Here is a 15200-nt window from a genome sequence, read left to right as displayed (position 1 = left end):
GTTGATCTCCATTTACGCTCAGCTCTTCTACAGTCAGATTTCAAATTCTGCATTATCTCAGTCCTCCTCCAAGGTGTTTTCTGTGTGTTTGGTTTTCTCTTAGTTTTGATTGGAGCCACCACATCTATGACATCACAGACGTTTCTATTATACTCATCCAGAAGATCATCAACTGTCTCAGCACTCAATGTTGGTGTCATTGCTATGGCTTCCATAAACTGTGCACTTGTGTTGTCATTTATGTACCTTTTCTTTAAACACACATAACTAGGGGGAACAGATGTTACAGTCTCTAGGTCAAAAAAGACACAGAAATGATCAGATAGAGCTAAGTCTCTTACATCAACAGCAGAGATATCAACACCTTTAGAGATAACCAGATCCAAAGTGTGACCTTGAGTGTGTGTCGGACCAGTCACATGTTGTGTAAGACCAAAAGTATCCATTAAAGCATACAGTTCTTTGGCAGTATTGTCCATGTTATTGTCTACATGAATATTTAAGTCACCTGTTATTATTAAAAAGTTGTATTCAGTGCATACAACTGACAGCAGTTCAGCAAACTCATCCATGAATTCTCCAGAATATTTTGGGGGTCTATAAACGACTAAAAACAGAACTCTTGAATCACCCTTCAGTAAGAATGACATATATTCAAAGGAGATAAAATCACCAAATGTTATTTCTTTGCACTGAAATATTGATTTAAAAATGGCAGCAACTCCACCACCTTTCCTGTAAGTACGACACTTATTGAAATAAATAAAGTCTTGTGGTGAACTTTCATTGAGAATAGTATTACTGATACCATCATTCAACCATGTTTCATTAAGAAATAAAAAGTCCAAGTGATGTGTTAAAATAATATCATTAATTAGTAGTGACTTGTTAACAAGAGATCTAACATTAAGAAGAGCTAATTTTAAAGACTTTACTGGAGACACTGGTGGACTTTTTGGATGACATGTTATAGGAGTCACATTTTTATCTCTATTAAGATTTTTGTTTTTCTTTAATTTAACATTTTTACCTGTGTTACCTGTCACCACAGGAATTAAAGAAGCTGCATTAACTCCATAAGGCCCTGACTTTTTCTGGTTGTTCCTAAAAATAGAGCTATTGCAGTCTAGACCCAGCACACATCAGACCTGTGTCGCTCTAAGATGAACACATCTGGCCTGAGGAGAAGAGTGATCCTGGACCTGGTATCATTGAGGAGGGATGGGTGGTGCTGATTGGTTCTTTAGAGGAGATAAGATGGGACCATGGTGGGGTAAAGGGTGGGGTGTCAGTCTTGTACCAGCTAGAACCAGCTCGTTCATCTGGGCAGTTAAATCCAAGAAGGCAGGGGTAGGAGAGAAGTAGGTGAATTTTGGGGTGAAGCAGGTGGGTCCTGAGATGCGGGGGTTGGGTTGACCTCTTTATTTTGGTGATTTTGATTTCTTGCTGGAAGCTCATGGACTCCATGTTCTTTCCTTGTTGTTTTGTTCTCTGATGGTACATGTTGTCCTCTGTCTTTATCAGAACTGATAGCAGTGTGACTGGTGAAGTAAAACAAGTTGGATGTGAAGAGTTTTACTCCAGCCTTGTTTAGACACAGTCCATCTGCTCTAAAAAGATGACCACGTTCCCAAAAAATAGGAAAATTTTCTATAAAATTTAGTGAAAGGGAAGCACAAGCTGAAGATAAATATTTATTCAGAGTAAATCCTTGAGAATTTCAGATCTCCTTTGTGGACTGGAGGTATCTGGCCACTAATGAACACTTTAGGCTGCAAACAGCTCACAGTTTTTAGCAGATGGGTGAAATCCTGCTTTAACACCTCAGACTCCTCCTTGGCTAAATCATTTAACCCAAAATGAATCACAACATTTTTCAAATGTGGGTAATCTGCAACGATATGCAAGATTTTGTCAGCCAGGTCTGATACTGTGTCATTAGGTAAACAGATCACTTTCACGTTGCTGCTAAACATCTTCTGAGCATCTTTAACAGAAACGTCTCCCACTATCAGTGTGTGAGGTTGTTGCTTTGGCCGACCATGTCGCTTTTGTTTTCCTGAAGCACTTTCAGTCTTCACAGAAGGTTGTGTGTTGACCTCATTAGAGCAGATCCTAGGTCATTCAGCAGTGGGGCGAATCGATTACCCAGTTCTACATGAAACTGGGTTTGTGACTTGGTGATACTCCTGCCTTTAGCAGATGTCCACTTTTGTGCCTGGGCAGACAAGGGAGTTGATGTTGAGGCTACAGTCTGAGAAGCCAGTGCAGGCCAGTCCGTCTCATTATTGATATCAGGGCGCTTTGCTCGGCCCGTTTGCCTTTGAAGTGGATATGACTTTTTCTTAGGCTTAGCTCCCAGAGTATTCCAGGGAGGACTCGCACCTGTTGGCTTATCAACGGGAACAGGATCCTCCCTAGGCCTGATAGCTTTGTTAGCACGGGCTGGTACCGAGTTAGCTTTATCCACTCCGCTGTTTTGAAACAGCGGCACAGTCTTATCATTATCATATCCACAGTGTTCATTAACCTCAATGTTTACTTGTATTCCTCACACTGTAGTCTCCAGTTCAGTAATCTTTTGGAGAAGACTGCTGTATTCTGTTGTGGAAAGAGCCATTCTTCTGCTAGTTAGCTTGCTACTTGTAGCTAGCTAGCTTGCTACTTAGCTTTCCAGTTGAGCCAGCAAATAAAAAGGCAGTAGATGGTAAATGATAGAGTTTGATGTTGAGGTATCGTATCATTTCTCAGAAGAAAAAGTTCATGTTTAGTAAATAAATTCCTCTGTGAGCTCCGCTCTGCTCTTTTGCTGCTGTCAGCGAGGCTGCCATGGTGAACCATAAGCCCCTCCCACCGCCACCAACGCTCTCACTCACTACAATCATACCAGGCAATCTGGGTGAAGTGCCTTGCACAAGGACACAATGACAGATACCACTGCAGCGACTGTCACTTGTCTGCACATGATGTCAAAGGTCAACACTACAAGAAGTGCAATCATTTATAGACAGTAATGTATGTTTTGTTATTGCAATTAAATAAATGAATTTATTTTATTGCATAATTGTGACCATCACCAGCCCTCCCTAAGGAAGTGTAAGAAATACTTTATTATAGGGAGGATATAAAAAGGGAGAGCAGTGTTACACCTGGGTGAGGGGGGAAGGGAACAGGGAGGAGAGATACAAGGTGGTAAATGTAAAGGGTGGAGAAGAGTTGATTATTGTAAAGTGAGAGTGAGATGTGATGTTGTAGTTGTGTATATTGTGTTTATTGTGTTGTGTAATCAGCGGCGACGCGAGACACGCCCACGACAACAGCGCAGCCCGCGGGCCCCAGGCCACCAGCTCCATCCCGCCAAAGGCAGCGATGGATGGATGGATGGATGGATGTATAGATGGATGGGTAGATGGATAGATGGTTGGATGTATAGATGTATAGATGGTTGGATGGATGGATGGATGGATGTATAGATGGATGGATGTATAAATGGATGGATGGGTGGATGTGCAGATCGATGGATGGATGGATGTATAGATGGATGTGTAGATGGATAGATGGATGGATGTGTAGATGGATGAATGAATGGATGGATGGATGTATGTATAGATGGATGGATGAATGAATGGATGGATGGATGTATAGATGGATTGATGAATGGATGGATGTATAGATGGATGTATGTATAGATGGTTGGATGTGTAGATGGATGGATGTATAGAAGGATGGATGAATGGATGGATGCATAGATGGATGGATGGATGGATGGATGGATGGATGTATAGATGGATGGATAGATGGATGGATGAATGGATGGATGTATAGATGGATGGATGGATGGATGTATAGATGGATGGATAGATGGATGGATGGATGGATGGATAGATGGATGGATGAATGGATGGATGTATAGATGGATGTATGTATAGATGGTTGGATGTGTAGATGGATGGATGTATAGAAGGATGGATGAATGGATGGATGTATAGATGGATGGATGGGTGCCACCATGGATTTTACCGATACAGGCACACAATCGATTCACACACATCGTGTAGGTTTGTATCTACCGTACATACGTAGATACTGATTCATATCCATTCATCTCCACATTCTTAATATATAAGCATCATACTTATATAGATCTAAGAGAAACAGGAAACCACATCAAACCTGAGCAGCTACTTTTATTTTGGTAATCATAGCACAAAGTAAAAAAAATAATCTGATGCAGGAACAAACTATAGTGAGTCTTTGGTGTGAGGGACATACAGTAGATATTAGGAGGGATCTTTACATAAAGAGGTGGAGCTCTTCATGACGTGGTTAGAAACACAAAGCTCCATTCACACTAAAGATGAACGTAACATAGACCTGCAGAGTAGAGTGCATTGTTCTACGTCGCTCTGTGACTGTTTTTACATGAGTTCTGATCATAAACATTGATCTATTCATTACATTCACATGGAAAAAGCTGCTTATGCAGTTTGATCAAGGCTGTAATGACTCAGCAGGAACCATTAAAGTCAATCTGGGTTCTAGACCTTACGTTGACTCCTTAGATCACAAACTCAAACTCATTGTAGTTCAGGGGCCAAAAACGGCCACAGATTAAAGGTGTGAAAACAAGTAATTCCCACAGTCATGTGACCAAGTTTACACTTCTACGTATAAATGATATGTAACGTCTGTCATATATAAAATCTGTAAGGCAACGACAATATCCAAACAATAAGATTTCAGTCTGTGCGGGATCAACACTTTAAAAGTCCTTGATTTTGTGGCAAATTTTTATTGAATTTAGGAAAATTTTGCAGAATAGTTTGAAGAAAACGGCAAGATTTGCAAAAAAAAAAACTGAGAGTTATTTCATGTAATTTCAACAAATGTCCCACATACTTTGGTCTAAAAACATTCTGACATTTTTATAAATAGTTCAGTGATTATTCATTATTGACACTGTAAATGTTTAGTTTGATCTGATCAATACGTTATAGATATAGATCATGTAGTGGGGGGGTGGTCCTTATGTTTCTTCCATGTTCATCTTCCAATATGTCTGTAACTCCATCACATATAAAGGTAAATATGGTATAGTAATAAGCTCCACCTACAGAAATAGATCTGCTATACATCATATCTGGAGGACATGTCAGCTCCTCTAAATAGTCAGTGTGTGTGTTTGGGTCTGGAACATGTTTGGGTCTTCAGTAAACTACTTAGCATATGTCTCAGCTCCCTGTAATGTGATCAGCTTAGAGCTATGAACATAGACTGTTCACATCACTAATGATTAGTCACAGATATACATTGGTTCTAGACTCACACGCTCTGGAAATATGAACATATACTTTGTTTACTATTATTATTGGTCCATAACTGTATGTGTGAATGTTAGAAAATATCTGATTTGTTTTCTTAGGATATAATTTTTTTTCTTTATGTGTCTGAAATGTCTGACTTTATTTAGAGCAGAATGTTTGGGCCATTAGTTGGAATGACATGAAATGAACAAAGAGTCCTTTGAACAATGTGAGATTAAAAATGTTCATCGTGTGATAGAATCGTGAAAACTACAAATATTGTGGAGTTTAGTGTAGTTTGTGTATTTGGAGGGACTGAATTATTTACACAATGATTCATGTTCTCTCTCATTTTGACTTCCTCCTGCGGGACATGTTGGATGCTCTGAAGGGCCCGATTGGGGCCACGGGCCTTGAGTTTGGTCTACTTCTGCTTGTTCTGATGCGTCTGTGCGATGCCGTAAGGAACGTGAGCAGCGATGGTTCCCATCTGTGCCGCTCCCTCGATGTGAAACATCTGATCGTCGAAGTAGATGTGAGGGCGGATCTTCTCCAGCATGGGGCCTTTGGGGGCCCCTGCCAGGAACAGGGCCTCATCGATCTCCAAGCCCCAGGCTCTGAGGGTCTTCAGGGCTCGGATCCCAGAGCTAGCCGCGCTGCGGGCCGTGACCAGGAAGGTCCGGATGGGACAGTCCAGACGCTGGCCTTTAGCGTAGAACTTCTTCTGAAGCTTCCCCAGAGCCTCAAGGAACCCCTTCAGAGGACCCTGTAGAGTAGATTAATAATGAATAATAATTACAGTTAATAGAGTCGAGAGGAAACGTTAGCATTAGAATAGTTTATACTCCAAACTGATAGAGGACACATTGAATGTGTAAACGTACGAACAAACACACACACGTCAGATTTTTCAAACATATTCAAATTGAGCATTAAGACCTGCAGTGGTTCATAAATCAATACTCTGAGTAATCAATAGGGGGCGCTGGGACTGATTTATTGACTCTGACACACACACACACACATACAATATTATTTTAAACCGCAGTGTTTGTTTTACCTGTGAGATAGTTTGAGGGGGAGGAGCTCACATTCTTATATAGGGTAGGAGGAGCCATGATTGTCAGGAGGAGGAGTTTCCATGAGATGACGTAAAGTAGCGAGAAAAATTGGAGCTGACAATTGACAAAATATGGAATAACAAGCAGGGCCGGCCCGTGGCATAGGCAGTATAAACAAATGCTAGGGGCGCCGCCCATCGTAGGGGGCGCCAAAAAAAAAAGTTAACTAAACAAGCAAAGCACTGGTATTAATGGCATATTAAATTTGATGGTATTATTAATAACTAGTTAGTCTAGTTTTAATGAAAATTAAAAAAAAATAGTTTTACTCCCGCCCCCAAATAGATTGACAGGTTGTCTGAGGCGTGACCCAGGGGAGCGTGACCAGTTGTTTACTGTTTACTGCGTCATGTCTAAACAACCAAACTAATGATCTGGAAGAAAAAATGGAAAGAAGAGGAGGAACATGTGGAGGTAAGCCAGTGTTTGACTATCATGGATTAATTATTTGTCGTGCAATATCAAACAAGCTAGCAGAGCGACCAATGCTAAGGCTTGTTAGCAGCTAGTGCTAAACAGAAACAGATAAAATACTAGCTTAAAGCATTGATTGCATGGCAACAGCTGTATATTAATTTATTAGTAGTTTAACGACATCTTAGTTTGTGTGTTTTATACAATTAGGATCAGAATTAGCTGGCGCCTTAATTAATTAAACAATATATATATATATATATATATATATATATATATATATATATATATATACACCAGTGACGTGCCGTGACCACTAGGCACGTTGCAAATCCAGACCACCAATGACAATTTCATATGTTTCTGCTGGCAAGTGTTAATTCAATTCAAATCAACTTTATTTGTATAAAACAATTTACAACAAAATCATCTCAATGCACTTATCAAAATATAAAATTCATAATAATAAAGAAAAAACCCAATAAGATCCACATGAACAAGTATTTATCATCTAATAAAATCGACATCATAAACACCATTAAAGAAACATAAACATTATTTAATATAGTCTCCATACTCTCCAACAACATATATCTCATGACACGACAGCACATCTGTTGTTTGTGTTGGAAACACAGAAACATGGAGAAAATGACAACAACAACAACTCAGAACATCCTCAGTGAGGAGCATCCACAAAGTCAATCCTTCCTTTTGTTCCATTTACTGTAGAAAGAACCAACAATGTTCTGACCTTATCTTAGCTGAAGGTCTGGTAGCTCAGGTGTTGGTCTCCATCTTTTAAAACATGTTGTTTTTCCTCAAAACAAAGTTTCTCTATCATCTCTGACGCTGTCATCCTGTAGTGTTATCCCGCCCACTAGCTAGAGAACGTAGCAGCAGGGGCCATGTGGCATCGATTCACTAATGCACCGTGAACGTACGTATAGCATTTAGCATAGCACGGTTATGTCCAAAGGCAGCTCTCTACGATGCCTTTGGACGTAAATGGTTGTCATCTTGGGGAACTGACTGCGCATGCACAAACACGTAAAAACATGTAATGGGAACGGAGACAGATGAGCAACGTGCCTTTGGGAGGGGGCGTGGCCTCCCTCTGCCTTACATCGGAGTGAGACTGTGCAGCTGTTCCAGGAAATAGCGCTGTTTAGTCATTTGGGCTGTGAAATGCACAAAATGCTGACACTTTCAAACTTATAGGTACTGTAGGCTATTGGAAATGGAAAAATAAATAATTTATAATTATATTATAATTAAGACAAATAATGAAATAATATCAAATCACCCTTGGGTAGGCACTGCCTACCTTGCCTACCCTGACGGCACGTCACTGATATACACACACAGTATAAATGACTTGACATGATCTATAGATAGGTAAACATATAGACAAATACATTATTAAGAAGAAAGTTAATATTTCTAATTTAGCAGAGACCTTTTTACTTTAAATAAAACTGTATTCTATATGTAAACGTGTTTTATTAGTATTCTGTGTCAATCTACTTTATAAATAATAAATAACTCGTCTATTTTTATCTGCTTTGTGCGACATCTTAAATATTTATTTATAAATATTTATCAATATCTAATGACATCATGCATATCCTATGACTTGGTTTGATTGACAGACTAGCTAATGGCTTCATATTCTATTTTTCTTCTTCAGATTCACTGAGGAAATGTGATGATGTCATCGATGACTTCACTGGCAGGACTGAAAGATGAATGGATGGATGGGGAGAGATTTATCTCGCAAAAATTTTAAAACAATTTTCACGTGTTTTTTAAACTTTCACATGTGTTTTTAAAAATCCACAAATACATCCACAATTTTCGAAGTGTGTATTTATTTTTGAGACAAACGTAACCGCTTTGCTCAGATTCACACAACGCAGAGCTACTGACCACATGTGTAGAGCACCACCATCCACTAGGGGGCAGTATTGAAGTCTCTGATGTATATTAATTCCATTTACCAATACAAGCAACAAGAATATCTAATAAAGTCACTTCCTTCATTTCTCTCCTGTTGATCAAACTACGACACTTGGTTTAATTGTGAATCTGAGCAAAGATGTTACGTTTGTCTCAAAAATAAATACACACACCAGTTGATCCACAAACACACTTTACACAATTCACAAGCACAATTAAAGATTTACACATGATACTTCATGATAAATACACACACATACATGATAAATCATGTGTAAATTGTGGATGTATTTGTGAATATTTTTGAGACAAATCTCTCCCCATAGAATGGGCGGGGCTTTTTTTTTTTTAGCTTGTGATGGTTAAATCAGTTTTATATAAATCACCACCAGAAAATGACACTATTTTTACTAAATAGTTTATTTGTGCAATAACTCTGTGAACTACAATTGTTTAAGTTGATGTGTTCATTTCTACAATTTCACTATTGTTCTGTTAAAATGTGAATGTCAATAGTGAAACATTTTAGTCACAAGTATTTAAATGAAAAAGAATAGTTGATGAGCCAACCCACCACTATCTATCTTTCATTTATCTATATCTGGTTTTTGTGCAATGCTTTACTCTAATAATATTAATAATTTGTATTTTGAACCTGTTACTAAGAATTTAAATTGGCTTTTATTTACTTGTTTGTGTTATTTTATGTGTATGTTTTCATGTAAAGCGTCTTTGTGGATATGGTGACGACCACTATGTAAGTGTTAGAAATGATTCTGATAATAATAATATAACAATGATATAAATATCAATTACTTGGTATAAAAACGTCATATAAGGGGGCGTCAAAAGAAAGTCTGGCCTCGGGCGTTAGAGAGGTCGGCCCTGGTAACAAGGGAGGTAACTTTAAACTTTGACCCTGAGGTTAAAGGGATGTATATCACTGTAGCTAAATCATTACAAAGTGTTTTTCATGATTAGATTCTAAAACACAGGACAAGATGTTCATCCCTTTTTGTGCGAGCACGTACAAAAGTTGATGAAAAGAGCTTGACCCAGGGAACAGAACACCCATCCCCCCACAGGGCAAAGGGCCACGTGTTCCTCCAGATCAGTGGGTGTTTCGGCCATTCACTATACACCCTCCCCAGAGTTGGCCAGCCACAGGGGGATCAGCCCGTAGCTTGCATCCCAGGCCCACACATGGCATGGGCACCCTGCCCCCCAGAGCCAAGCCTGAGCCAACCACATACCCCAACCCGCTATTTGGGGGCCCAAGAGGTATTGTTCCTCTTCAGCCAGAGCCACTGGCTGCTTCTCTCTGCTGACTCCAATGCAGCTTTGATGGCTGCGCGCTGGCTCTGGCCCCTGACTCCCAGGTCCCTGAGTAGTTTAATATAATAATAATAATGTACTGCCCCTTTAAATAAAAGAACCAGAACCTGTATTTTTGACTAATCTGTTTTTTTCTCAAAAATATGATCTCTATGTATTCACATTGAAAAGTGAAGCCCCTCCCCCTGATTACACTCACTTTGTAAAGAGTTTAAAACACAATAAATGTGTTTCACAGGTGTGTAGAGAAGTCATGTTTATTGTGTGTGTTAAAACTACTAACATGGTCCAGTAGCGTGTCCTCGTTTTCTTTCTCATGTTCAAAGAACTTGTCGAGTCCGTGAGTTTTAAAGATGCGTTCGGACTCGTCGGAGAAAAGCACGGCGTCGCCATCGAACGCCACCCTCAGCTGAGTCTCAGAAACTTCTGTCAGCTTCTCTGGCATGAACATGGTGGCCGCAGCAATGCCTGAAGAAACACACACACACACACACACATACACACACACACACACACACACACACACACACACGCACACACACACACACACACACACATACACACACACACACACACACACACACGCACACACACACACACACACACGCACACACACACACACACGCACACACACACACACGCACACACACACACACACGCACACACACACACACGCACACACACACACACCACACACGCACACACACACACACACACACACACACACACACACACACACACACACACACACACACGCACACACACACACACACACACACACACGCACACACACACACACACGCACACACACACACACACGCACACACACACACACACGCACACACACACACACGCACACACACACACACACACACACACACACGCACACACACACACACACGCACACACACACACACGCACACACACACACACACGCACACACACACACACGCACACACACACACTCGCACACACACACACACGCACACACACACACACACACACGCACACACACACGCACACACACACACACACACACACACACACACACACACACACGCACACACACACACACACACACACACGCACACACACACACGCACACACACACACACACACACGCACACACACACACACACACACACACACACACACACGCACACACACACACACACACACACACACACGCACACACACACACACACTGTTTACTGTAGTATGTTCCTGATGATGATGTCAGCCTCACTATAGCGTATGAATGAATGAATTATTTCATTAATGACTTCACCCGTCCATGCATACGTAGACACAGGCTTCATCAGCTGATAGACTGTAGATCAGTCTATCAGATATACAGGGTTAGGGTTACTCTGGGTGACTCTGATTTTTGGTGATGATGCAAAACAAACAGAAAATATGGAATTCACTTCCTGAGACGGAAATGAGAATTCTGTTATCATCATTATTATTCTTTGAAATATTATTGTAAATTTCAAGTCAAGCAAAAATTCCAGTCTGACTGAATAAATCCCCACATACAAGTTTTGGGAAAATCTCACACGTTCACACACATTTTGTGACGTTGGACAGAGAAATAGAACAAAATCTATCGTAACATGAGGTGATATAACAGACTTCATCTTCTGAAATGTAAATAATAAATACTGTATCTCTATGGATAAACCCTCACACATGTTTAAGGACAATATCACACATTTACTCCATATTTTTCACTGTAAAACAGGTGGGCTAATGTTAGCTTTAGCATGTGTATCAAAGGTGCGTAGCTAAAGGTAAAAGCAAATGATATGAGTCCAAACTACATCATTATTACAACATCATGTGGACAATAAAGGTCTGGAAAAATGTAAATATCTGTGGATAATTTTGAGTTAAAACACGCTCACCTTCAGCTAGCGCCTCTCTGACCTTGTCAGCATCAGCCGACAGGTAGAGGTTGGTGTGCCACGCCTTCAGGTAGCCTATGGGACTGCTGCCCCCCGTCATACAGAACCTCTCAATGAACAAATCTGTGGACGGGAAAACAACCAGCACTGAATGGTTTTTATTAGAGATGAAAAAATATATAATTAATTAGAGACTTTGTAATCAATTCATCTAAATTATTGGCCTAACAATATTTGACACAAGATCAATGTTTTCCTGTTTAAATGTATGTTGGTTTATGACTTAATGATAAATGATGTTAAACAACTAAATAATGTTTATTATTTCCATCACTGGGTGTTAACATAATGTGTAATATGAATAAATAATATTATGATTGTATTGTTCATTAAGCACTAACTTATATTTAACTAAGATATATTAAAGCTTTTCTGGATTGAGGTGTTAGCTGCTACATGTTTAGCATTGAGGTGCTAGCTGCTACATGTTAGTATTTAGGTACTAGCTGCTACATGGTTAACATTGAGGTGCTAGCTGCTTCATCTTAGCATTGAGGTGCTCGCTGCTACTTGTTAGCATTGAGATGCTAGCTGCTTCATGTTAACATTGAGGTGCTCGCTGCTACTTGTTAGCATTGAGATGTTAGCTGCTACATTTTTGGCATTAAGGTGCTAGCTGCTACATGTTTGCATTGAGATGTTAGCTGCTACATTTTTGGAATTGAGGTGCTAGCTGCTACATGTTAGCATTGAGATGCTAGCTGCTACATATTTAACATTGAGGTGCTAGCTGCTTCATGTTAGCATTGAGGTGCTAGCTGCTACTTGCTAGCATTGAGGTGCTAGCTGCTACATTTTTGGCATTAAGGTGCTAGCTGCTACATGTTAGCATTGAAGTGCTAGCTGCAACATGTTAGCATTGAGGTGCTAGCTGCTACATGCTAGCATTGAGGTGCTAGCTGCTACATGTTAGCATTGAAGTGCTAGCTGCTACATGTTAGCATTGAGGTGCTAGCTGCTACATGTTAGCATTGAGGTGCAAGATGCTACATTTTTTTTTTAATTATTTATTCAGTTTATTTCCGACATGGTTACATTCACTTTTTTATTTTTTTTTGTACATGCCGAAAAAGGAGTCGAGAGAAGCAGTTTGCTTATCTAAGTCCCGTCCCCTGTTTTGAACACAGAAAATATACATCAAAGCTTGTCTCTCTGGTCAAACATTCTTAGGTTGTTCTGAACACAATTTAAATTTTAATTTATTTATTTTTTTGTCCTTTTTTTTTGTAGGATTTATTCTCATCTGTAGTCAATGTTGTCTTTTTTTATTCCTCCTCCTTTCTATCGTTGTTCGTGTCGGCCTTGTTCCCTGCGGATTTCATTCCCAGATGTTAGCATTGATATGCTAGCTGTTATATATTAACATTGAGGTGTTAGCTGCTACATGTTTAGCATTGAGGTACTAGCTGCTTCATGTTAGCATTGAGGTGTTAGCTGCTACATGTTAGCATTGAGGTTTTAGCTGCTACATGTTTAGCATTGAGGTGCTAGCTGCTTCATGTTAGCATTGAGGTGCTAGCTGAGGCTAGCAGAGCTCCACTGATCCACAAACTCTAACAGTTTTCACACAACTGGGCTTTAGTTTTCAGCTTCCAGTGTTTTTATTTAAACTAAAATTAACAAAGCAAAGCAACAACTTCTCTAATTCTCCTTTTCCTTGTGCATCAGTATTATGGTTTACCAGGAACTCATGAAATGAGAAAGGTTGCACACTGTTTGAAGTGAAAACAAAAGAGTCAAACTTCTTTTCTAATGCGTTATTTTTCTGTAATTAATTAATCATGTGATAAAGTCCCAGCACTAGCGTAAGCGCTACATTTATGTTTTTAGTTTGAATCCTTTGATGAATAAATGTGTGTTTAGCTGTGGTAGAGCGTTGATGACGTGGTGTCATCCTCCTCATCCTCTGGGTTGGAGCGTGGGACTCGACTTCTGCTTGAATAAATGTTTTTAGGTCATGTTTCTCATTTATTTACTTGGTTTAGAAGATCTGAAGCTGTGGTCGCTCCCACAGACTACTGTATGTTACACATTATAATATATGGCTACATCCACTGAACCTGTTCTACAGAGGAAGTAGTTCTACTAGGACTAGTACTAGATATGATCTATGCCCAACACAACCAGAATTCTATTTAATACATGACGCACCTATATTTACATTTTAATGTATAAACAATACAACATCAGAGACAGCTTTTGTGGAACACATCAATAATATTATTATTAAGAATAATAATAATAATATATTAATAACAATATATAGCATTCATATTTACTGTAATAATAAAAAGATATTTGGTTCTTATTGATGCAGTATTTGATGGACTGATGATGGATGGGCTACACAGAGTTCACTTCGTGTAAAAAACAACCATAAATGATCCTAAAGGAACACAGCCCAGTTGACTCCACACGGGTCTCATAATGGTCAACAGTTTATATTCACAATAACTACCGAAGGAGTACAAGTACTACAATGTGTGTACTCACGACACACAGAGTACTCATGGTTGAGTTTAGACGTCCTTACACTGTGTCGTTATCTGATAGATTTCAGTGATTTACAGGTCTTTTAAATTAATATTTATTTAATGTATTTGGGTTCATTTCACTTCAATTTATTGCTGTTCATGTTATTATCAGTGCTTTACATCTGATCCAGGACGTTTACAGCTGAAACATGACTTTTTAAAGAAACACGACTTATAAAACTAATAATAGTCTGTAGATGAGGACAATCACTAATGTCACTATTTGGTCCAAAAAGCAGCACTTGATGTTGCTAAGGTTAAGAACAGATGTGGTATTTCTGGAGTCTGAAGGATAAGAACATGAATACATCATAATCATCTCTCAAAACTAAACTGTTATCTCAGCGAGCAGAGAACATGTTTTTCCTTGAATTCTGCAGTGAGGTCAAAGGTCAGGAGTGGGACCTGCTGTGGAACCATCAGCCCTTTGATGGTTCCACTCACACTTGTTTTTGTTTGGGACTCAAACATTTCCCAGAAGACGTGGACTCCTGCTCCGCCTCCAAACTATGAAAACATTGGAGAAGCCGAAGGAAGTGGTTAGTGAGGAAGAAGTCAGAGAGTTTT

General features: G+C 39.5%; 1 protein-coding gene across 2 annotated transcripts in view; it reads right to left on the bottom strand.

The window, feature by feature from the left end:
* Window positions 1-5317: 5317 nt before the first annotated feature.
* Window positions 5318-15200, bottom strand: part of nt5c1aa (5'-nucleotidase, cytosolic IAa) — a 37937-nt gene continuing 28054 nt past the window's right edge. For both annotated transcript variants that reach the window (XM_028461867.1, XM_028461866.1), the window contains exons 5-7: window positions 12040-12162; window positions 10416-10600; window positions 5318-6069 (exon numbers count right to left, since the gene is read on the bottom strand). In XM_028461867.1, the coding sequence (XP_028317668.1) occupies window positions 5728-6069; window positions 10416-10600; window positions 12040-12162 (650 nt within the window). In that variant the 3' untranslated portion in view covers window positions 5318-5727. The remainder of the gene's footprint in view (window positions 6070-10415; window positions 10601-12039; window positions 12163-15200) is intronic.

The sequence above is a fragment of the Gouania willdenowi genome, chromosome 11 (genome assembly GCF_900634775.1).
Source record: "Gouania willdenowi chromosome 11, fGouWil2.1, whole genome shotgun sequence".
NCBI classification, from domain to species: domain Eukaryota; kingdom Metazoa; phylum Chordata; class Actinopteri; order Blenniiformes; family Gobiesocidae; genus Gouania; species Gouania willdenowi.
This window is presented reverse-complemented; position numbering and strand designations above follow the sequence as displayed.